This window comes from Vespula pensylvanica, chromosome 10 (assembly GCF_014466175.1).
Source record: "Vespula pensylvanica isolate Volc-1 chromosome 10, ASM1446617v1, whole genome shotgun sequence".
Classification (NCBI taxonomy): Eukaryota; Metazoa; Arthropoda; class Insecta; order Hymenoptera; family Vespidae; genus Vespula; species Vespula pensylvanica.
Window position 1 is genome coordinate 6,461,466 of NC_057694.1, and position 23,589 is coordinate 6,485,054.

Genomic DNA, 23,589 nt, shown 5'->3' on the forward strand with positions numbered 1-23,589 from the left:
TAAATTAAAAAAAAAAAAAAAAGAAAAGACTTATTATATAGTATAAACATGCACCAGTGTTGAATTACAAAAAAAATACTATGCAATAGTATACAATTTCTTTGTATGATGTGTCAATGATAAAATAGCGTGCGTGTGTGGCGCGTTCGTGAGAGTGTGTGCGTGTATGTGTGTACATATATTGATAATAACACAAAATGCCTCTTTTTTTTTAAATTTAAAATAATTATAAGTCATATATATATATATATATATTTTAAGTATCATATATATATATTAAGTTTACGTTAATTAATCATTGTAATCACCATAATATATCATAATACATGCCATGCTATTTTATATGATATAACATCATATTTTCGTTGGTATCTGCTAACTTAAATTATTGCTAATTTTATTATCATTTAATGAATCGTTTAATGATATTTTTTTAGATGATTATATATACATATTATTTTATATAGTAGATATGATTATTTATCAATAGCTATCTGCTTTGGTAATACTAGGAGTTGCTTTAGTTGCATCGAACACATCATCATTGAAGTTATTTACTCTCATTAGCCTTGTTTTATTCAATGATAATAATGAATAAAAACGAAGGAGATATACGAATATTTAAAAAGAATTTATTCCGTTTTGCGTATAATAATGAATATACTCAACGTATGGACGGTACATAAGTGACGTTATATTTCGTTAAAAGTTTACAATGTTGTATCAATTTTTAAAATCTCTATCTTGTATTTATTTTCTTTCTATTTTATAAAGATTATGTAGAAAAGCAAAGATAATATGATATACACAGTCTATACCATGACAGATAATTTATTGAGAGGATAAACATACATAAATGATTAATACAACGTATTTGTGGGTCACAGAGATAGGAGATGTAAGGGTCATCTTTTGACTTCCATGAACTCAGTTCATTTTAGTTGAGTTACGATCACATACATCATGAGTATTACAGGTATAATTTATTTTTCTTTCTTTATATTTATTAGATTAGTATTTTTTTAATGAATGAATTTAGTGTTATTATAATACGAAATTTTTTAACTTATAACGATTATGGAAACATTATGATGTTAATATTTAAGTAAAATGGATATCAGTAAAGCATAAAATATAATTTAATATTTTACATATAATTATATATTTTACACATTTGTATTTTATTTCTCTCTCTTTCTCTCTTTCTCTCTCTCTCTTTCTCTCTCTTTCTATATATGTATATATGTATATATTATTTTTGTTTTGTAGATAACAATTTTGTTAAATATTTTCTTGCATGGAAACTAAGAAGAATTTTTGTTATTATATTACTATGCAGCATACAACCAATATACGGTTTATTTACCCCAGAAAAGGAATATAGATATTTGTATAATGCTACTTCTAGTTCAGGTGTCTTATTACCATCCAGTGCTACATCTTCATGGGGTTTAAATGGAATACTTATAATTCAAGCAAGAGAAAATGTTGCAGTAATGCAGGTATTTTTTTACAGACTTTAAAATATTATTTTTAATTTTAAGCAAAAAATATGATACTGTAATATATATGAATTTTATAAACAGTTTCAATCGTTAAAAATGAATATCTGGAATGGAAAAATTGGAGAAAAAGGAGAAGATATAGATATTAACGAAAGTGCTGAAGATCTTTTAATGCCTTTTGAAGTCACATATAAAATGGGACTTGTAGAAAATTTCACTATACAAAATGAACCTGTTTGGGTTACAAATATAAAGCGCAGTATAGTAGGAATATTACAACTGGATCTCTCTACTATTGAAAAGGAAGCAGCGTTCCATTCTATGGAAGCAAGTTGTTATAATATCATAATATATCATTTACAAATTATTATAATAATATTCAAATAGAGAGGAAGATAATTATACACTTTTTTGGAAATGATGATTTATTTTTTAATGTATTTGTAGATAAACCATTATGGTCAATGCAACATAGAATATGTTGTAAGTAGTGAGAACGATAATGAAAAAATAATTAGAAAATCTTTAGATCCACGGACTTGTATTGGTCAACCTTTTCGATTTTGGACCAATGTTCCAAGAATGCAATGTCCTCATTCTGAACAAGTGGGTTTTAACATACCATTTATTTTTCTAATTATTAAAAAGTTTATTTATGTATACAAATTCTTTAGGATCCCATTTTAAAATCTAGCGAACGATTATATTATGTGAGATATAATAACACTGTACAAGATATTTTATATATTAATGCAACAGGAGGAATTTATGTACAACCATTTCAAAGTTTTGGCGAAGCACATTTTTATTTTTCAAGGTATATTGTTTCTTTGTTTCTATAAAATTTATTGTTTAATAATAATAGAATAATATCTATGTGGAGTCTGTAGGCAGAATCTTCGATTAATTACTGTACAAGACACAGTGAATCAAATTTCATTGTACAATCCACATACTGTAACTTTGCAACATGAATTGCCAGAGGAAGATTTGACACAAGGTAGAGGAGTACTTGATAAAGATAGTATTTTTAAAGTTGTAAGTTATATTTTATTTTATCATTTATTTTGATATTGCGTTCTTTTATTTTTTTAACAAAAATATTTCATTTTTACAGATAGGAAACTTATTAGATCGATTAAGCCAAACACTTGAGACTCCTGGTTTAGATACTGAAACAAATAATCTACATAACACAACTATTTCTATTCTTCTCTATTATCTTGGAATGTTAGACCGTACTGATTTAGAAATCGCATACAATAATATTTCAGGAACTAGTTACAAAGAAGAAACAATACGGTATAAAAAAATAATATTTTTTTTATATTTTATTTATATAGAATAATGTAAATATTATTTTAATTGTTGTAGGAATATGTTTTTGGAAGCACTTCCACAAATTGGAAGTAAAGACTCTGCTTTGTTTATATTTGATTTAATTCAAAGTCATAAAGTATCAGATATAATAGCAATACAACTTCTAACTCAATTACCATTTCATATTAGGAAGCCAGATGTACAATTATTAGTAACTTTACGACCACTTCTAAGTTTAGAAAGAGAAATTTCTACAGAAATTCAGAATACTGCCATTCTTTCATATGGTACATTAATTTATAAAATATGTCTTGTATACTGTTCGTACGAAATACTTGACGATTACGTACGTTTCTATCTTGATAAATTTACAGGTATGCTTACAGAGTTCTTTTAATTTAAGTCTAAATAATATAATGACATTAATATTGAAATATTTTCTAGAAAGTACTGAGTATGAAAAAAAAATGATATGGTTGGAAGGTTTGGCAAATATACAATTAGGAAGAGTAGTTGAATTTTTGGAATCTATAGCAAGTGGGAAAAATGCAGAATCACGTCATTTTCGTGTACTTGCAGCTTGGGCATCTCTCCCATCTGCACCTTTAAGACCAGAAATTGTAAGAAAATCTATAAAATTTTATATATATTTTATTATTGAAATACACATTGTTGGATATTTTATTATACATTCTTTTATGCATAGATATATCCTGTGTACTGGCCAATGTTGGTAAATAAGACCGAGCATTTAGAAATGAGAATAGCTGCATTGACATTGTTAATTGTTTCTAATCCAACACCAAGTAGATTAATATCCTTATATTGGTATATGAAAACTGAACCAAATCTACATTTATATAATTATTTTTATACAACCCTAAAATCTATGGAGCAGACAACATATCCCTGTTATCTTCACATGTATGTAGAAATTATTTTAAATATGTATATATTTTGTTTTATGTTGTAATTATTTTTTTTTATTCAGGGGAAGTATAGCAGCACAATTTACACGTGTACTTCGTAAACCATCTAATAATAAATTATTACTAACTGGTAATTATCTGTTCGACTATAAAGATACATACAGAAAATTTGGAGCCATGCTTCATGGTATTGTTATAGCAAATCCAGCTACAAATATACCAGAAGCAATGTATGTTACTTTGAATAATTATGGGAGTGGTACTACTATAAATCATGTATCTGTAAGTATAATATCTAGTTATTACATTTAAAAAATATATCAATGTCACATATATTTATATTATTGATTACTTTTATTTATAATGTGCATATTATTTATAGTTGTATATCAAAGCAGAAGGTCTTCTACATTCCTTATCAACTTATCTTGAAAATCCAACACAAGTTAAAGATATACTGAATCAATATAAATTAGATAGAAAAGAAATTGCACCAGTGCATTTAGAAATAATTGCACAAGTCCAACAAAAGACTGTTTTATGTTTACATTTAAATCATACAAATATTGCAAAAATTGTTCAATGTCAGTATATTATATTTAATTTATTACTAATACCGAATAATTCTTTTATATATAATAAGAGAAATAAGTTATATTTAATATTGTTTTCTAGATTTAGCTTCGTTACCTGATAATATATATCAAATCTACCAAAATACAGAATTTCATATTAATCAACAACGAATCAATATCCCTATAACTATGGAATCAGTACAAGTAACAGATATGGGTACAAATGTAAGACTTAGCATGACAGCAACATCATTATTTTCAATGAGAGGAAATTTTATACATTCAGATATTGGACGTAATAATCATGTTATATTAAGGTACATACTAACTTTGTTATGTTGAAATTTTACAAAAATTTTTTATTTTAATATATATTCTTAGAACGTCCATTCATGGAAGTGAAATAATTGAAAATTATAATCCATTGGTTGATTTGTGGCATGCAGCAGAGAGAGCACAATCTATCCATGGATATCTTCCTATTAATATTACGATTGGATTAGATGAGAGACCATTTATCACATATAATACACCAGGAGGTATATTGACCCTTTTATTTTTTAAATATTGACATATACAGTTACTATATTTATATTTTCAGAACATTTTAAAATGGGAGTTGTTGCTCATGTGAGAACAGTTACTCATATAAGAGGAACTAAAACCCAAACAAAGTTAAAAGCTATTTGTCCTAATTGTCCGATATCATATACAGTTAGAAGAGAATTACCAATAAATAAATTGAAGGTAAACTCTTATTCAAATTATAATATATCTAATATTTACATAAAAGATAATAAAAATATCAATAAATATTTTTATCTAGACAATAAATTTATTTGAATTTGGATTCCCTGAGTTGGGAGGAAAAGTACTCACGAAACTTTTTGATTGTGAAAGTGCAATATCACGAGAAAAAGTAATAACAGATATATTATCATCCCACCAAGCTAATTACCAGTAAGTTTTATTTCATTTATATCAAATTTTAATTATTACATTGTTTATATAAATGACCTATATTTATTATTTATAATTTAAGGATTTGGCCAGGCATGAAAATAGTTTTGGCAGCAGTACATCTTTTAGATTATTTTACATATGTACCACCAAAAGGTAGCTGTGGATTAACTGTTTATGTAGAACCATTTGATGCATTGGTGCAAACTCAAGTTGGTATAAAATGAAATCATTCATAAATAATAATTTATTGATTCGCATAAACGTTGTCTTAAATATTTTTTGCTAAATAGGTAAAATTTGAATATGTAAAAAATAATAGACATCACATGATATCTTTGACAAATCGTGAACTTAATTCTCAACGTGTTTTATATCAATGGAATTTAGCTGCTCTTTATGATACTACTAGTTGGATTTCGGACAGTCTTAAAATCAAGGCAACTAAAATTACATCTGATGAAAAAATTATGAAGGTAATTTAGAAGTATATGAATAGTTGTAACACATATGCATTTCAATATATTCTTTTTAGTTTTGTATAGAAGCTGATAGAGAAATGGATTGGGAATGGGACTTTTTAAATGTAAATCCTCCTTCTCCTTCCAAATTAAAATTAGTTCTTGTTTGGGGACCATCTGATACTGCTAAAGGTAAATGTAGTGGTTCGTCAATCATATTAAATTTGGTTGGTGAAGTTAGTAAAGCACAAGTTGAAGAAAGTCAAAAAGAAAAATGGCCTTATGATCAATGCCGTAAAGAGTTAAAAAAAAGAAATTACGTTCCATACACTGATACTTGTTATGAAGCTTCGAAGGAATTATCTATCTTAAGAAAGTATCAATTTTTTTTTAACTACGAAAACGTAAGTAGATACAAATAGATTTGTTAAAATTATTCATAATGTATATGTTATTAACATTGTTAATTAAATTTCTCTTTCTATTTACTATATATAATAATATTATCAACAGTTACCAGAGCCACTGTCAAAAATCGTGTGGAAGTTAAGAGCCGTATATGAACTATTTGGTGGGAACAGTAATTATACCAATAATTCTGGGCAATTTCTTTTAAGTGCAGTCTTTCCTAAAAATTCTGACAGTAGTGAACTGGAATTAGATTCGAATAAAGTGACTATACAATATGATTCTAATTTCATTGAAAATTTTTTAATACGAACACGAATCCATAGATATATGGATAGTGTTCTTTTTCATTCATTTTTTAGTAAGTTTTTATATATATTTATTTATTAACAATGATATATATTCTTTCTTTTTAGGCACGTTAAAATAAAACTCTAAATATTCTTTTACCATCAATAGGCACATGTATTATAGAACCAAATATTGTACGATCAATTTACAATACCACAATTGTATTTAACTCACATAAAAATATATTATTACTTGGTCAATGCTATGATGATAATCCAAGATTTGCTCTTAGAGCTTCAAAAAATAATGTAATAGATGTATTTATTACTGATGAGACAGGTACTATAAAGATAATTCAATATTTCAATGGTGGACGTGTATATAATGCTACATCACATGTACCATTAGAAAAGCACGTATTCCAAAAATTTGGATCTAAATGGTATGCAATTGTTGTTAATAAGTATTATAATAAAATAATACTGATATTTGAAATAATACTGATAGTTTCAATTGTTCAATTACAATATGAAGTTTAATAATAAGAAATTATGTTGCAGGATAAAATTGCGCGATGAATCTGTTGACATATTGTTTCCTAATATTCTTTTATTTATGCATTGGACGCAAAAACAAGTTTTACTTTTGTTTCCTACTTATTTAACCGAATTCAGTTGTGGTATGTGTACAGTTAATAGTTCTATTACAAATAATTTTTATGAAGAATTATAGAGTGATTTATAATTTTATTTATATGGAACAAAATATTATATATTATATAAATACAAGAATATTATAAATTGCTCTTAATGTTCTAATGTAAATATTATGATGTATGTTAATATATTAGAGTACAAAACAGAATGGTAATTATGTTGTATATCACTCAATATTAAATATATTTTTAAGATTAAATTTAAATAAGTGTAATATTAAAATATGTTTCTATAAAATAAAAAAGAAAAGCTTTTGATGATTTTTTATATATAGTTCTATGATTAAAAGAAGTACTTTTCTTTATGAATGTTATATAATCTTCTGTAATACCGCAATATCATTAAACAGAATATTATTTTTCATGTCTTCATTTTCAATTCAATATATCTATTATATCTATTACATCTATTAAATTACAAATATTTTTATTTAAGGCATGTATCCAAATGTTCATTCATAATATTTTCTGTAAATAATTCCATGCACAAAGGACAAGGATACTTTTGATCTGTTGCACGAACTTCTTCTAAATTATCATTGTTATCATCAATGCATGATATAGATTCATCATTAAACATTGTTCCAATACATTCTTCTAAATGATCATTTAATGATATTGTAGATGGAATGATTGCGTTACAAATTAAACATTTTTGAATATCACGTATAGTGCTATTTTTTCTATAATCAGATTGTGCGTTTGTCTTTATAGTAGGACTATCAATAAATATACTATTAGGTGATTCAGAATCTGAAGAACTATTAATAATTATTGTATTAGGTGATGAATTTGACAGACGTTGTTCTGGAAGACATGTGTCAAGATGGTTATAAATATCAGTAATCTTAAAGCTCATATGGCATACTGGACAATCTGTGAAATCGGACTTATGTAAATTATCTAGTTTTTGTCGTTTTGTTGATGATGTATGCATTACATAACTCCGTTTAGGAGTAATAAAGATAGTATTTTCCATTAATGAAGTATCCATTTGACTATCAACATTACAATGTTGTGGAGTATTTTTTACATCATATGACTTTTTCTTATCTTTATTATCTAAACACGAATCTAGATGTTCGTTAATAATATTAACAGAAACAGTAACCTGACAAATAGGACAATTTACAAGATGACTGACATCTTGGTTTAAAGCATCACTTTGATTTGCACTTGTGGTTCCTTGAACAGATTTTATAACTCTTTGTTTTGTATTAGTTTTATCATTTGATGATGTCTTCTGTTGTGATGACGTTCGTTGCTGATTATTACTTTTTATATAAAATTTATCTAATAAATTGCTTTTACCGATTTTAGAACCTCCTACTTGACCTGAATAAGAATATTTAGGAGTATGATTTTTGTTAATTACTTTAGAAGCAGATGAACTGTTTGGTCCTCCTACACCCCATCCATGAACATTATTTGTATTATTACCAAGTTTCTTTAGATTGCTATCTAACAGTTCATTATTTATTTTTTTATTAAGAGGAGTACTGGTATAAATATTGATCTTTTCATTTTCTGTGTTAGAAATTTTTGATATAGATAAAATTTTTGATCTAGATATATTATTAAATTTATCTTGTGGACTATTACTATTTTTTAGCCAATCAGTTAGACTATTTTCCTTTTGAGTATTTTTGGATATCATTTTCGATTTTTGATTATTCTTTGTATTTCTAGTTTTAAAATTTTCTGGCTCCTTGATTTTTATGAACTGTCCACCACAACTTCGTTGATGTTCTCTCCACCAAAAATCTGATGGGCCTGGTGCACGGTTCATAGCTCTACGTACAGTTCCAAAATATGGAGGCCTTTTATAACAAGGACCATTGCACCTCCACCAATGTTGTTGATACAATTTAACTTCATCATGAAAAGTATGATATATCTGAAAATATATACAATATTATTACTATGGTAAACTATACAACTATTTATTTATCAACATTTACATACCGTTATGTTCGTTCCTGCCTCTTTATTTATTCTACGCATATGTTTGCAAAATTCTGGTCCATGTCCATCTCTATCGCGATTATTGTTAGTTAAAAATAAATAACCATGAATCATTTCATGCTAAAATGATAAAAATGATTATTATTTTGCAACTTGAAATTTAATTTCATCAAGAAAATGAACATTACCAATAATGTTTCGACAAGGTCTTTTCTTGGCCTTAGTTTAAGTAATGGAACACTGAGAGAAATTATACATTCTTTATTTCGTGGGTGATAAGAACATACTCCTGCACAGCTGTAGTAAATAATATATAGTATATAGTAAATAATATATAAATAATATATAGTAAATAATATATAAATAATAATATATAGTAAATATATAGAGTATCAAATATCATTTATACCTTGTCATTCTATTGCTCCATTTAACCTCAACAGATAATAAAACATTCCAGAAAAAACGTGAATTAAATTGCATAAATAATGTATAAATATTAGGGGTTGGATCTATTATTTCTAATGTTTGATCAACTAACGTTTTTGGTTTGTAATGTTTATTATTTTTCTGTGAATAAACATTTAAATTTATTATGGGAATATAATAAATATAAAAAGAGTTAACATTAATAAGATAAAAAACTTGAAACATATTTACATCTTTCGGAATAATTGCATTTTCTGTTATACCAACAATATTAAATTCGTCATGTAAATTTAATGCTAATTCCAAGTCACGATTTTTATGTGAATTCATATTTTAGCAATCTTTTCTTGAAGCATTTATATTCGCACTAAGCTGAAATAATCACATTTCATTAAACACCATACAAATTCTTGGACATTCTAATTCGTTTAAACCTTTCGATATTTTAAATGATCGTTCATACTACTCGTATAACTTCATAGTACATGAAAAAGTTTTACCAAAATTTTTAGAACACGTAACAAATGTTTAATATAATAAACTTTCATATATTAATTCAAAATACAATGAAATTAACATAATTAATTAATATTTTTCTGAAACTTGGTTAATATTTTAAAAATTATTTATTATACATCCATTTTCTTTTCATAAAATGTATTTAATTTTGCTTTGTCACAACAATGATTTCTTTATTTCTTTATCATTTCTAGATTATATTTGTTAATAGATATTTACAGGAAATATTTGTTTACTTCAATCGGTAAAAATAAGGTTAGTGTTGTATTTATTTATTAATCTAAATACACATAGTTAAAATAATAATTATCTACGTTAAGAAACTTATAGGTTATGTACGAAATTTGAAATTTGAAGCATTCCCGCTAGAGCCACTTTCAAGATATCAAGCCGGAAATAACCAAGTTCGTGACGCAGTGGCGTAATCTTTTGCGGCCTGTCTGTTGCTTTGCAATTCGTTCACACAAACGGGTTCGTAAAATGGCGAGGTGCAGTTGTTATTTACTTACGTGGAATATAACGAGAAAACTTTGAGACAAATTAAATATATTAATTATTAATAGCTTAATAATAATAGTGAACTATATTTGTCGTATACGGGAATTCGTGAGTATTATTGTAAAACGTTTATAAATAAATATTTTAATGCGTGTGCGTTGATGATCCGATCATGTACCGATTACTCAAATCCATACGAATTATTCTTCTTGTTCTGAGTTAATGTCAATAATACCGGTATATTGAGTAATATATTATCTATTATCTTTTTTGTCGTTATTTTCTACTATTTTTATTGTTTATAACATTACATTTTGCAGTAAGGTTATGAAAAGAATTGATTGTTCTTTTCTTTTTATATATCATGATCATATACACATTAGATTAAGATTCTTTAATTAAGATTTTTGTACTTCCCAATTTATTATTTGTCTTATTCTCTACAATATACAGGATCGAACTCTGTTGAGTATCGTACGTACGTTATGTGTATGAATTTCTGAAGATCGATTCTACTTTTCTTTGACTTTTAGGTTATGACTCGGAAAAGATACTTCCTACAATGGTCATTATTTTAATCAGATGCAAGATTTATAGGTTTAACTGACTCCATTATTAAGTATTAAGAACAATATTAGTAGATATGACAAACTAAACTAGTCGAGGAAAATATTCTTTTTTCTAATATTCGTTATTTTTTCTAATTGAATTACGGACCTCTTCGCAAATTTATATATTTTTTAGTTTTAAATAATATATTTTTATTTTTATTCTCTATATGAAAAATTCATATAAAATAATACAATAAAAAAATATATATTTATTAGGTGTTATATTGTGTGATTATTTCGATATTTTTCTTACTTGATTCATAAATTTGAATAATTAGTTTTTTAATAGTGTATGATACATATGTATGTATGTATGTATATATATATATATATATATATATATATATATATATATATATTCTAATAAGTTTTATTAGACTAAATAAATATCTATTCAATTTAAAACTTTCTATTCATACTTTTTTATGAACAAAAATAAGATATTAATTGATGTATATGATCATGAGATAAAAGTATTATATATTATTTTTATTTAAGTAGAAACATTAATTTTTACAAAGTATTAAAACATAATACGTATTTAATACTTTACATAAACTCAGAAAATCAGCATAGTTATATCTTGACTAATGAATTATTGATCATGTATATTCATTTACATATATAATTAAAGACATAACAAACTGTTCTGGTTTTCTAATACAATACATTGCAACAAACTTATGCCATAGCATAGAAAGAATCTATATAACTATTTTCTAACTCACACACTACAAAATTTATTCATGACAATGGTTTTAGGTATCTAAATCTTTGAAGCACATGTTGTACAAACTTTCTAATAGGAAATTAAATTTTATTATTGGTTAACTATATATCATTTTATATATTAATCAGAATACTTGATTTGAATTATTTTTTTATTAGCATTAGTATTTTTGAGTTATCATTTGTTTGTTATCAAGAGGATTAATATAATTAAAATATTGATATATTAGGTATACTATACAATTATATTAATTGAACTATTATGTTCTATTCATAGTTTAAAAATATTCATTATATTAATGAACAGTATTATGTTATAAACAGTATTATTTCTAAATGATAACTAGTAACAAATAAAAGCAATTTATGGTAATGATAAATTCATACATAATCTTTTGCTGCTTGATATTATAAAACATTCTTTTATATGCTTCTGTGCTAAGTTATGCCTATGATGCAATTAGTATATAAAAAGTTAGGATACAAACAATTAATTTTGAATATTGAAGTTATATATGTGTGAAAATATATATTTAGTTTTTTGTTATTTAACTCGTGTATTAATAATATATTATTAAAATTTAATTAGTTCTTGCATAATTTTTAATCTAATTTTGTTTTATTTTTATTTTTCTTATTTAATTTTTATTTCCTAGAGACATGAAATATTTATATTGAAATATATATATATATATATATATATATGTATATGTATACACACAAATGTATATATATGTATATATATTTCATATAGGATAAATATATTATATCAGAAATTTTTAGAGTAATTGTAAATTATGTTTAATAGGTCGTATTGTCATTCTAGAAACTACATTCTACAGAAATGATATTAATGGACTGGTATATTCTGGCACAGTAGCAGCAGTCCAATACTGATCTACATTGATTGAGAAAAGATTGTATTGCGAGCAGTAAAATCTTGTGTAATATGGCACAATATTATAACTTTGTGACCAATTCCAGTGGTACATTAACACTTGAGGAAGTACAGAGAATTTGCTCTGTAGAAGGGCAACATGTTCAAGTAGTTGAGGATGTAAATAATGGTGGTAATGGTTCACAACAATTTTTGGCTTATACTGCTGCCCAACAAAACAATGAGCAAACAATATTTTGCCAGCAAACTATTAACTTAGGGAGTCAAATCTCCACACCGCAATTGGAACAAGGGTAACTTATGCGCATGCATTTCAAGTATTCACGTAGTAAAATGATTTTCTTTTCATTGATCTGAATGCTTTGTAAGATGGGTATAGATCTAAATATCAAAATATTTTAACCTAAGTTTATTCATATCATTGAATTAATAGAAAAGGAAAAGAATAATACTGGGTTCAATAGATTACAATTAAATCATATTTCAGTTTAATAGCATGAAAAATCACAGAAAATATACGATAGTTTTTATATTTTATTAATACTTAAATATACTATAAAAAATTTAATACTATTTAAAAACTAAAAAAATTTAATACTATTTAAAAAAATATATCATTACATATTTATAATATTAAATTCATGTGGGATTATTTAGTATTAATTTTAATTATATATTATTTGTGTTTAAGAGAAGTGTTATACTGCTGCAGAATTTTTTGCAGAGTATTTATTATGATTTTTCATACAACTTGTCCTTCTTATATTTGTATGCGTGTGCCTCAAAGAATATATTAATATATCATTTTAATTTAAATATTGTCTTCTGTGTCTTTGTCATTAAATAACAGTTTTAATTTAAGTAGTAATTGTCATAAATCCAGATTAATATTATTTAGAAGACCTGAAGTGTATGATTTTGATGAACTTTTCATGAATTTGATGAAACTGTTGATGTTAGAAAATAGTATGTAATTAGGATTTATAAAATTAAAAAATAGTTCTCTACTTCTTGTAGTGTGTCAACCTTATATTTCTTTAGCTCTTTTAGTATATATATATATATATATATATATATATATATATATATATATAAAAGTCAATATAATATCACATGATGTACTGTAATATAAAAAAAATAAATATATACTTTAAAGCTTCTCTTCATGTTATATTTATATCTTGTGTTTTGTAAAGTCTCATGTATTTCTATACTATTGTTATATCTATATTTTTATGACATTCATATCCTATATTTACTATAACTTATACTTTTATGCTCAAAGTTATTTGATATTTTATAGTTTTAATTATGTCAATGACAAATATATGTCATTATGAAAAATTGAAAAATTGACACATGAGACAAACTTGATATAAAATATACAAAACTGATTTGTTCATCTAATTTCTTATAGATCCAAATATAAAGTTAATATCTAATATTATTTATTTATTTTTTAGGCAAAACGTGTTTATTATTAAAACAAATGAATCATCCCCATCTCAAAGTATATTAAAGCCTAATACAGTTAAAGTACATACAGCACCAGAAAATATAGTAGGTGTTGTGGATAAGAGAGGTAAATATTACTATTTTTAATGTAACAAATATATATATATGATTCAAATTAATTTCCATGATTTTAGTTTACTTATTTCGTTTCTTTTATTATATAAAAGTTATGAAGTTTTTGTAACCAGTATAATCGAAATTTCTTTAAATTTATGTTAAAATAAAAATTTTTCCAGTTTTGTTCTGTTTATTAAAGATTAATATAGTAAATTAAATTTGTAGCTATTAAACCATCAGTGGAATGTAATAATGATAATCAACAGATACAATGGATGAAGATGCAAGAAAATAGTGTCAATATAGATGCAGCTTCAAAACAAAATACTCTTTTACCAGAAAAGAGTCAAACTGCTATTTTAAATAAGAGTCAGCCACAAAATAATATAACGTTACCTGTAAGTGATTTTATAGTCCTGTATATATTAGTCATATATTTGTAATTTTTAATTTTAATAATGATATGTCTTTTCAGTTAACTGTACATGGAAATACTGAACCACAGGTTTATAATCCTGAATCTACAGAAAAGAAGTCAGTTAAACTATATCAAAATAAAAGCCGACTTTCAGTGAATAATATACAAACAGTGTCTCCATCCATTCCTTCTGACGGTTTAAACGTAACAGACTCTACATCAAATCGAATACCACGTTATTATGTATCAAACGTCAAAGTAACTTCTCCTTCATTCCATAATAAAACAGTTAATGCGACTGGACAGAATGTAACACCAACACTTACGCGACAAGTTCGTGCTTCTTTTGTTCAAGTGTCTCCAACACGACCTACAGTTCCTATTCAGATGTCTAAAAATCCATTAAGACTACAACATCCAGAAATGGAACATTTAAGTCAAAGGATAAAACAAGCAAAATTACGACAATTGCAAAACGATCAACGATCGCAACAAAATATAAGAAAGAACCAAGTATCCAATATGTCACAAAAGCCTGTACAAAATATAACAGCTACTCCATTGCAACATCAACAAGTAGCAAATGTAATACAACAAAAGCAATTACAAAATATTACAACACAGTTTCAACAATTACAGAAGCAATCGTCAGTTGGGACTATAGAACAAAAAAGTCCACATCAATTACAATCTCAACTTTCTTCACCTTCACACAATATGCAAACAAATTCAAATGTTGATTCTGATTGTATTTTACAAGAAAGAGGTATTCTAAAACAACAGAGTTCTCCATCTCAAGCAGATTCAGAAGAAAGTGAAAGCATTGCATATCTACAGAAAGTTATTGCCAATCCTTCAAATACCATAGTACAGCGTCAAATACAAGGCAATACTGCAAAAATGTTAGTAATGTTACCTAATGGTGAACAAAGATTAATCACATTTGATATATCTAATGATGATTGTACTGTGCAAGATCTTCTTGAACAGGTATTATTATTATTATTGTTGTTGTTATTAATATTACAAAATAATTACTTCATAAAGAATTTTTCATTTTTGTATATATCATTTTTTATGAAAAATTAATATTATTAGGCAAACATTACATTTGGTGGCGAGACTGCTGTATGTTTAGTCTCCGATTCTACCTTGGGTATAAATTACATTGTGGAAGCAGGGCCAGGTACAAATGCCATATTGAATGAAATTCACGAGCACGACAGTAACACATCCCAAGATACTGCAACTATCGGATCTCGCAATACTTCTCGTACTATTAGGTAAGATTATTTTGAAATTTTAATGTTGTACGTATTATAAAACTATCTAAACTAAATATATATATTAACTAACTAAACTAAAATATATATTATAATATATATTTTATTTTTATCCTAGAAATTAATATATTTGATAATTACATGTGTAAAAAATGAATGTGTTTTAGTTCACCTGATGAAAATAGCAATCCCATATGTCAAAATGAGGTAAGCAAAAATTACTATTTTATATAAAAACATTTGGATTCATTTTTTGACTAGTAAAATTAACTTTATAAATTAATTCAAAATATGTTTTTTATAAAAAATGTTCTAAATGTGTATTGATAAAAATATCACATTTTGAATATATGTCACTTGAGTATATATTTTTTTATTTGTTATATTATTGTTTTATAATATACTATAATTTGAAGTTTTTTTTTTCCTCCTTTTTTTTTCTTCCTTCCCTTGAAAATATATGAACATTTAGGAGTATAGAGCAGTAGAATACTTCATTATATTTCATAATATTAACACTTTGCGGTATTCGCGATTTTTGCGATAATATTAATGATTTTAACATAATGAAACAGATTGTAGAGAGAATTTTAAATATTATTTAAATATTTTTTTCTTCATTAGAAAAACACTTAGTAATTCATTTTTCTACACTTTTCTCCAGTTCAAGTATAGCATCCATATTTATCAATCTCTCATTCTAGACTGTGTCCAAATAATTTTGTTTACAACTGCTTTAGCGTTGCTAATTGACGTTCTATACTCATGTTTTTGACATTAATGGATACACACAATCAAACATGCATTTGTATACTGATAAAGTCTATGTTATCAAATCGCGGTGATACAGTACCATTGGTGGACCGCGAAGTGTTAGTATCTCATGTGCTAATTAACAGTGAATTATTATATAATGTGTATCAGATATAATGATTTTTCAGGTTTTTATTTTATATAGAAAGAATTAATTTATTCATGAAATATTTATGACAGATTATTGTTATATAATATTTATTAATATTTATTATATATGATGTATTCTATATTCCAAGGTTTATTTATTAATTTTAAGGATAATCAGTATATATAAAAATTCTATTCTGGATATATATAATAGCAGTACCAATATGTATACTGTTAACATGTGTAAAATATAACTATGTAATTCAAAAAATAGTTACCAATTAAAATGACAGAATTTTAATTTGGGCAATAAATTTATACATTATAATATGATATTAAAGTACATACAAATAATAATTGGTAATATCAATTTGACACATACAACATTATTATATTAAGTAAGTTATGGCAAAAGCTATAACACATTTTCTATGGAATTAGGAGGCTAAATACGTCGAGGGAAAGCTTGCACTCTGTCCAAACTGTGGTATTAGCTCATTAGACTTCAACCGATGTCAACGATGTTTGAAAAAATTACCAGAGGGTGTGAAGACGATACCTATGACTGTGGGTATACAAGAAAAGAAGGAGAACATGCTGTCTGTCAATGTAAGGATCATGACTGGAATGCTTGAAGACCAGTATAGTGCATTGTACTTAATATTAAAAAATTGTTTTAAAATATAGTGATTGAGTGACAGATGAATGCATAACGAATTCATATTATTTAAATTGTACATGCTTATATAGTATTACTAAACGAAGAAAATTTGCACACAGTTCTCTTATATTATATATATATATATATATAAATATATGTAGCATAATTTTTAAGATACTAAATTTATTAATATAATTTTAAACCCAAAAATTTTCCACGCGTTGAAGTTTCAGGTGATATTGGTAGCAGATTTCTTCTGTGATCATTTTTTTATCTCACATTTCAGATTTTCTTTCTGTTATTTCTTTTTTTTTGTTATTTTTAATAAAAATATTTTTTGATGTGTCTTAAATATATTATAATATTATATTTTTACAGACGTTTTATAAGAAAAACAATGAACGAAATTCTTCAGCAAAATTGGAGAAATTAGAACGCGATGGATCTGCTTATAAACGTGGTAGAGGAAGAGGAAGAGGAAGTTTTACATCAAGAACAACAAAAGTTATTAACAAAGAACCAGGTATTTTTAGAATATGTATTGTACTTTAATAATATTAAATAATAAAAATAAAATATATTGTCTATATATCAATTATATCATTTTTCAGAATGTTTAACTATATCATCAGATGAAGATGAAGAAGGGAAAACTAGAAAAGTAGATGGTGTTAACAGTAATGCAGTGTCAAGTAACGCAAGTAATAATTTTACAGAAGAAATGGAGACAATTCTTGATAAAGAACCAGTAATTACAAACAACTCTGTTTCTAGCACAAATGTTGATTTACCACCAAACAGCGAAGAATGTACTGAAGGTAATAATACTGATGATTAATTTAGTCATCAAGATAAATATCTTTATAAGATTTATTCCTGGATATATTTCTGTATTATTAACAATTGCTTTTTATAGGCGGAAGTACAAAATGTGAAGATCAGAATTTTACAGATAGTTCTACACAAAATATACATACAACTATTTTGTGCCGAACAGTCAGAATAGGTTCATATAAATATGTTCCACCAGAGAAAATACTAATATCTCCAAGTGGAATAAGATTTGGGATACCTTTATTAGAAGATGGTAAGGATTGAATAAATAGTATATAATTAAATAGTATATATTCTCTGTTGAAAAAGTATTTTTATATTTCTATGTGTTTGTATTGTTATATATTACAGATAAAAGTTTTGTTACATTGGATGTTAAAGTTCAAGATTTAGTAAAGGTACTGGTACACTTTGGAAAATCTATGCCTGTTATTTTCTTTTATACAACTACAAGTGCAGGTGCGATGATTCGCGAATTGTTAGGAATGCAAGATCCAAAAGGGCCATATTATGATCCAGCTGGTAAAGGTAAGTAGTATTACAAATTTTACATATACTATATTTATAGATATATCTATTATTTTATAAAAATTTCATCTCTTTCTATAAAATATTTTTCTGCTATATAGATCACACACATAGACGGATTACTTTACTGCCAGAAAAATTATCGGACGAATCAAAGGTTGCATTGAAAAATATATTTATGATTAGAAAAGGCTTGCTTGAAGAATTGAATCCAAAAGAAGCAAATGATATTTTAGTGCGAGCGTCGCCAAAAGATGTATGTGCTATTGTTCAATATAATTAAGTGATATATATATATATATATATATAATGTTTTATTTTTTATATATAATTATACAAAATTTATATTTCTTTGTTTAATATTTATTCTATTTTTTTCCCTATAGAATTCACTAGTTCCAGGTCTTACTAGAAGATATAGTCAAACATCACTTTCAAATACATCTACTGTAAATGGTGGAATACAAACGTAAGAAACTATTTGATTTAAATAAAATTAGCATGTATTAAGTATATTTTTTCATACTTCATATTTACATATCTCTGATTTACTTCATTTTACAGAATAACAGTATATCCACCACCTCCAGCAAAAGGTGGTATAGCTATAAATACTGAAGATTATTTATGTCTTGGAGAAGATCAATTTTTAAATGATGTAATTATTGATTTTTATTTGAAATATTTAACACTGGAAGTGTTATCAGAATCAGATCAGCATAGAACACACGTATTTAGTTCATACTTTTATAAACGTTTAACAAGTCCTCATGCTCAAGCTGGTGAAAGTACAGTTCCTCTTTCCGCAGCAGCTAAAAGGCATGCAAGAGTGCAGAAATGGACTAAAAATGTTAATATATTTGAAAAGGATTTCATTGTGATTCCTATCAATGAACAGTAAGTGTATATATTAAATGTTATATATATATATATATATATATATATAATACTTTACGTATATATTAACATTAATAATGTATAATGTTTTTATTTATAGTGCACATTGGTTTTTGGCGATTATTTGTTTCCCTGGTTTGGTGGGAAAAGTTACTATAAATCCTAAAACTATTAAAGAAGAAGATGTTCATAAAACAGTTCAGAAAAGTAAAAAATTGAAAGACCTTAAAATTCAAGCAGTGACAATTGGAACTACTACGATAACTCCAGTAACAACTACTATAACAATAGATCAAGGAGACGATGGTTCAGAAAGAGATGAAGCGGAAGGAGACGATGAAGAAATGGAGATGGATAGTGACGATGAAGTAAGCGATAATTAATAAATTTTTTAGATAGTATATAGAGGTACATGTTAATATATATATATTTTTTTTAACTTCAGGAAGAAACTGAAGGACAAGAAAACAATAAAAACCAAGAAACAGATCAAGGTTTACAAAATATAAATTCTGTAAAAGTGTAAGTATAATAATCGAAACAACCCGATCATGTATTTTTAACTAAAAAATGATATTGAGATTATTTATATTTCTTTTTTAGTCCCTGCATATTGATATTCGATTCTCTTGCGGGTGCTAGTAGATGTCGTGTTGTTGCTACATTAAGAGATTATTTAAGTTGCGAACATGTTGCTAAAATGGGAATTGAAAAGACATTTTCAAAAGATACTATTAAGGGAGCATCTCCGAAAGTTCCTCAACAATCAAATTTTACTGATTGCGGCCTATATGTATTACAATACGTGGAGAGCTTCTTTAAGGTATATATGTATATTAATTATTATTAATTATTAAAACACACATATATATGCATGTATGTATGTATTAATTATCAAAGATTTATTAAATTAAAAATGTTTGATCCAGGATCCCATTAAAGATTATACATTACCAATAAAAACTTTAAAACATTGGTTTGAAGAAATAATTGTTACAAGAAAACGTGAGGAAATATCAAAGTTGTTAACTAAATTAATGAACGCTACAAAAGGCGATAAGAATATTACATTGCCAGTTGTAAACTTTCCTACACAAGATGGCAAGTTGAAACCAAAATCTGAAAATCATGTTGAAATAAAACCGGTGAAAACAGAAATAGAAATAAAAAAAAAGCCTATGTCAGAAACAGAAACAACGCCCCGTGCGGCTAATAGCACGGTACCAGCTCAAGTAGAAAACAAAGAATCAAGTAACGAGGTAGTAAATAAAAGTACCTATCAGATCATTCCTTTTTCACCATGTACAAGTTCTTCTAGCTCGACTGATAAAAATTCAACGGAAATGTTGGTTGATACAAAAATTCATACAAGGTATTCATATCATAATATCGTCGCAGTTTTGCAATGTTTTGATATTTGAATTAATTTTATATTAAATATAATACTATAATCGTCATTTACACTTAACGCACAACATTATTTTATTATAGATCGCCGAGTGAGATAATATCCTATTTAAAATCTAAACGGATTCCTAGGTTAATGCTAAGAACAGACGCTCAAGATGATTCTCAGGCCGCTAAAAAGCATAAAGGAGAGTTTTTTGAACCTTGTAAATAAATGTTACTTTCTTTTTTATAACGATACAAATACTTTAGTCTCCACATTCATAAAAAACACATGAAATCATTTACCTATGTAACAAAGTATGTAGTTAATAATTCGTAAGATGAATAAAACCATTAAGTCCAAACCTAAAAAAAAAAAATCAAGTTAACACAATTATACGATTATTATATATACATAACATATATGGGCATTATTTATTAAATAATTTTTTAAATATAAATTTAACGATTAAATCATTAATTTTCATTTATTTCTCTTTCATCGATATTTAATATGTAATATCGTCTTTTTTAAAAAGTCGATATATACGTATCATCCGATTAAAACTATAATGAACGAGAATGAAAATACTCGAGATGATATTAGGAATAAAGATATGAGAAAGGACGATCAGTTTAAACAGACGTTAAAGCGCTACATCATTGTATCTTAACATACAGGAGGTGGTTCAATATTGGGTCGAGTTAAATTTTTAATAGGTTGTAAAATGATAGCTGTTATGCCAAAGTGAGAGAAATAATTAATTTTTGAGAGATTTCTCAGATAATTCTTATAAAATATTCTTCAAAATTTCATAAAAATATATTATGTTTAAATTTAAACATGAATCATATATTTAAAATAATACATAGTAATTCTAATCTACCAGGTTTTCCAAAACTGTACTTATATTATAAACATTAGGTGATATTATTACAAATAAATATATTGAGTAAAAAGATCAAGAATTCTGATACACTCTTCTGTGATTAAGGCTGTTCATCACCTTTTACTCGAAGCGTATGTGACTTCAGCGACGGGTATGGACAAAATATGAACTATAAGCACAAGCGGGAAACACTGTCGCCGCCATGATCAATCTATAAGCTTGTATAGGTTATAAATTATTAACACGTAACACAATGATCAGATTAGATGAGTTAGAATAGAAAGTGTTAGTAGGTTCAAATTCAAACTTTTCATTTATCCATATTTACATGGCTTCTTTAATGTAGCGTGCCTATCGCAATAATCCGTGATTGATATGCTGCAGCGCTAGTACGTATTTATATTACCATATAAATGTATAAAAGATAATAAAGATAAGAAATATAATTAATACAAAATTAAGTGAAACCACGAAAAAAACTGTACTGAAAATATTACTTCATAAATAGTGTGGAAATGAATTAGTTTTGATTTTTATAAAAATAATATTTAATGTGTAAGCATATATTTACTAATTATTATTTTTTACTAAATAATTGATTAAATTTTGATATTAGTTACAAATTTATATATTTTATATGCATTTGTTTAAAGAATTTTAATATATTCAATCTATTTATTTGTGCAAATATTATTAGCAGTATAAAATAATTCTACGCAGCTGTTCTCTATGTGTAGTAACAGGAATGGCACTTTATTCCATTAATTTGCGAGTAGATCTAGAAATTTACTTAAGATATGCAGCTATTCGCCCGATAGTACTTGTATAATACTGGATTTTAATATAATACAAGTATTATCGACCCAGGTCCCACCGCGTGGAGGTTGCTGCATCTGGGGACCCACGGGCTAACGGTGACTCTACTCTAAAATCCACGATCCGAGATGCTTTTCCGCTTCGGGAGCTTCGGGCTTCTCAGCAAACTGGAGATGTATAAAACCCCGCTTACAGATTGCTCCACTGTCCACACCGTCGGCTTCAGACATCTCGAGACACGACCGGTCGTGTCTATTTCGATTTCAAACATTAAAGCGTAGTCCTCGGTAGGACTAAATCTCGCGATCGCGAACACCCAAGCGTGTGCCGGCCGTCACACGCGTGAGTGTTTTCCCTATCATTCGCGTTCGGAAGCAAGGAGACATAGCCTTTCTGCTATATAATTCCTATATAATAGACATTATATGCAAAAAGGTTCCTTTAGCTACCGTGTAAAAATCCCACGAAGATAGGTCCAGCGACCACCTAACTTGAAACAGAAAAAGTGTAAAAGAAAAATACGTAATTACGTGCAAAAATAATATGCAATGTTATATGCAAAAAGCCATTTATATATACATATAC

The 23,589-nt window shown here is 26.3% G+C and overlaps 3 protein-coding genes across 7 annotated transcripts; 2 read left to right on the forward strand and 1 right to left on the reverse strand.

Annotated features, from left to right (window-relative positions):
• Positions 1-717: 717 nt before the first annotated feature.
• Positions 718-7,365, forward strand: LOC122632714 (vitellogenin-like). Of its 2 annotated transcripts, XM_043819866.1 has the most exons (22): positions 718-976; positions 1,270-1,502; positions 1,587-1,832; positions 1,953-2,111; positions 2,180-2,322; positions 2,396-2,543; positions 2,623-2,807; positions 2,880-3,199; positions 3,270-3,445; positions 3,532-3,749; positions 3,817-4,036; positions 4,137-4,338; positions 4,430-4,646; positions 4,711-4,868; positions 4,931-5,076; positions 5,156-5,289; positions 5,372-5,501; positions 5,583-5,765; positions 5,825-6,154; positions 6,264-6,519; positions 6,618-6,891; positions 7,010-7,365. In XM_043819866.1, exons 1-22 carry the CDS (start codon positions 964-966, stop codon positions 7,179-7,181), a joined length of 4,263 nt encoding a protein of 1,420 aa, XP_043675801.1. In that variant the 5' UTR covers positions 718-963; the 3' UTR covers positions 7,182-7,365. The 2 variants fall into 2 exon arrangements, with proteins under 2 accessions (XP_043675801.1, XP_043675802.1); XM_043819867.1 differs by lacking the exon at positions 7,010-7,365 and having other exon boundaries at positions 719-976; positions 6,264-6,422; positions 6,575-6,760.
• A 35-nt stretch (positions 7,366-7,400) lies between these two features.
• On the reverse strand, positions 7,401-10,079 carry LOC122632717 (DNA-dependent metalloprotease SPRTN). The gene is made up of 6 exons (XM_043819870.1): positions 10,059-10,079; positions 9,790-9,930; positions 9,539-9,699; positions 9,318-9,426; positions 9,130-9,249; positions 7,401-9,061 (listed from the first exon to the last, which is right to left on the reverse strand). The coding sequence occupies exons 2-6, from the start codon at positions 9,886-9,888 to the stop codon at positions 7,592-7,594; spliced, it is 1,959 nt and encodes a 652-aa protein (XP_043675805.1). The 5' UTR covers positions 9,889-9,930; positions 10,059-10,079; the 3' UTR covers positions 7,401-7,591.
• Positions 10,080-10,480: 401 nt separating this feature from the next.
• On the forward strand, positions 10,481-21,678 carry LOC122632713. Of its 4 annotated transcripts, none has more exons than XM_043819862.1 (20): positions 10,481-10,683; positions 12,742-13,106; positions 14,277-14,395; positions 14,611-14,783; positions 14,861-15,793; positions 15,902-16,086; positions 16,254-16,293; positions 17,431-17,598; positions 18,029-18,173; positions 18,262-18,468; positions 18,567-18,737; positions 18,836-19,012; positions 19,114-19,268; positions 19,399-19,481; positions 19,577-19,909; positions 20,010-20,277; positions 20,355-20,431; positions 20,513-20,732; positions 20,839-21,281; positions 21,401-21,678. In XM_043819862.1, exons 2-20 carry the CDS (start codon positions 12,865-12,867, stop codon positions 21,528-21,530), a joined length of 4,269 nt encoding a protein of 1,422 aa, XP_043675797.1. In that variant the 5' UTR covers positions 10,481-10,683; positions 12,742-12,864; the 3' UTR covers positions 21,531-21,678. The 4 variants fall into 4 exon arrangements, with proteins under 4 accessions (XP_043675797.1, XP_043675798.1, XP_043675799.1 ...); XM_043819863.1 differs by having other exon boundaries at positions 10,483-10,683; positions 12,724-13,106; XM_043819864.1 differs by lacking the exon at positions 17,431-17,598 and having other exon boundaries at positions 10,483-10,683.
• The last annotated feature ends 1,911 nt before the right edge of the window (positions 21,679-23,589 follow it).

Coding starts and splice junctions, on each gene's coding strand:
- LOC122632714 (XM_043819866.1), top strand. Junction 5,077..5,155: donor TACCAATAAATAAATTGAAG/GTAAACTCTTAT, acceptor ATTTTTATCTAG/ACAATAAATTTATTTGAATT. Junction 5,502..5,582: donor ATGCATTGGTGCAAACTCAA/GTTGGTATAAAA, acceptor TTTGCTAAATAG/GTAAAATTTGAATATGTAAA.
- LOC122632717 (XM_043819870.1), bottom strand. CDS start 9,888: ATGAATTCACATAAAAATCGTGACTTGGAATTAGCATTAAATTTACAT. Junction 9,427..9,538: donor TGGAGCAATAGAATGACAAG/GTATAAATGATA, acceptor TATTTACTACAG/CTGTGCAGGAGTATGTTCTT. Junction 9,250..9,317: donor ACCTTGTCGAAACATTATTG/GTAATGTTCATT, acceptor TTATCATTTTAG/CATGAAATGATTCATGGTTA.
- LOC122632713 (XM_043819862.1), top strand. CDS start 12,865: ATGGCACAATATTATAACTTTGTGACCAATTCCAGTGGTACATTAACA. Junction 19,482..19,576: donor GTAAATGGTGGAATACAAAC/GTAAGAAACTAT, acceptor TTCATTTTACAG/AATAACAGTATATCCACCAC. Junction 20,278..20,354: donor AGATGGATAGTGACGATGAA/GTAAGCGATAAT, acceptor TTTTAACTTCAG/GAAGAAACTGAAGGACAAGA.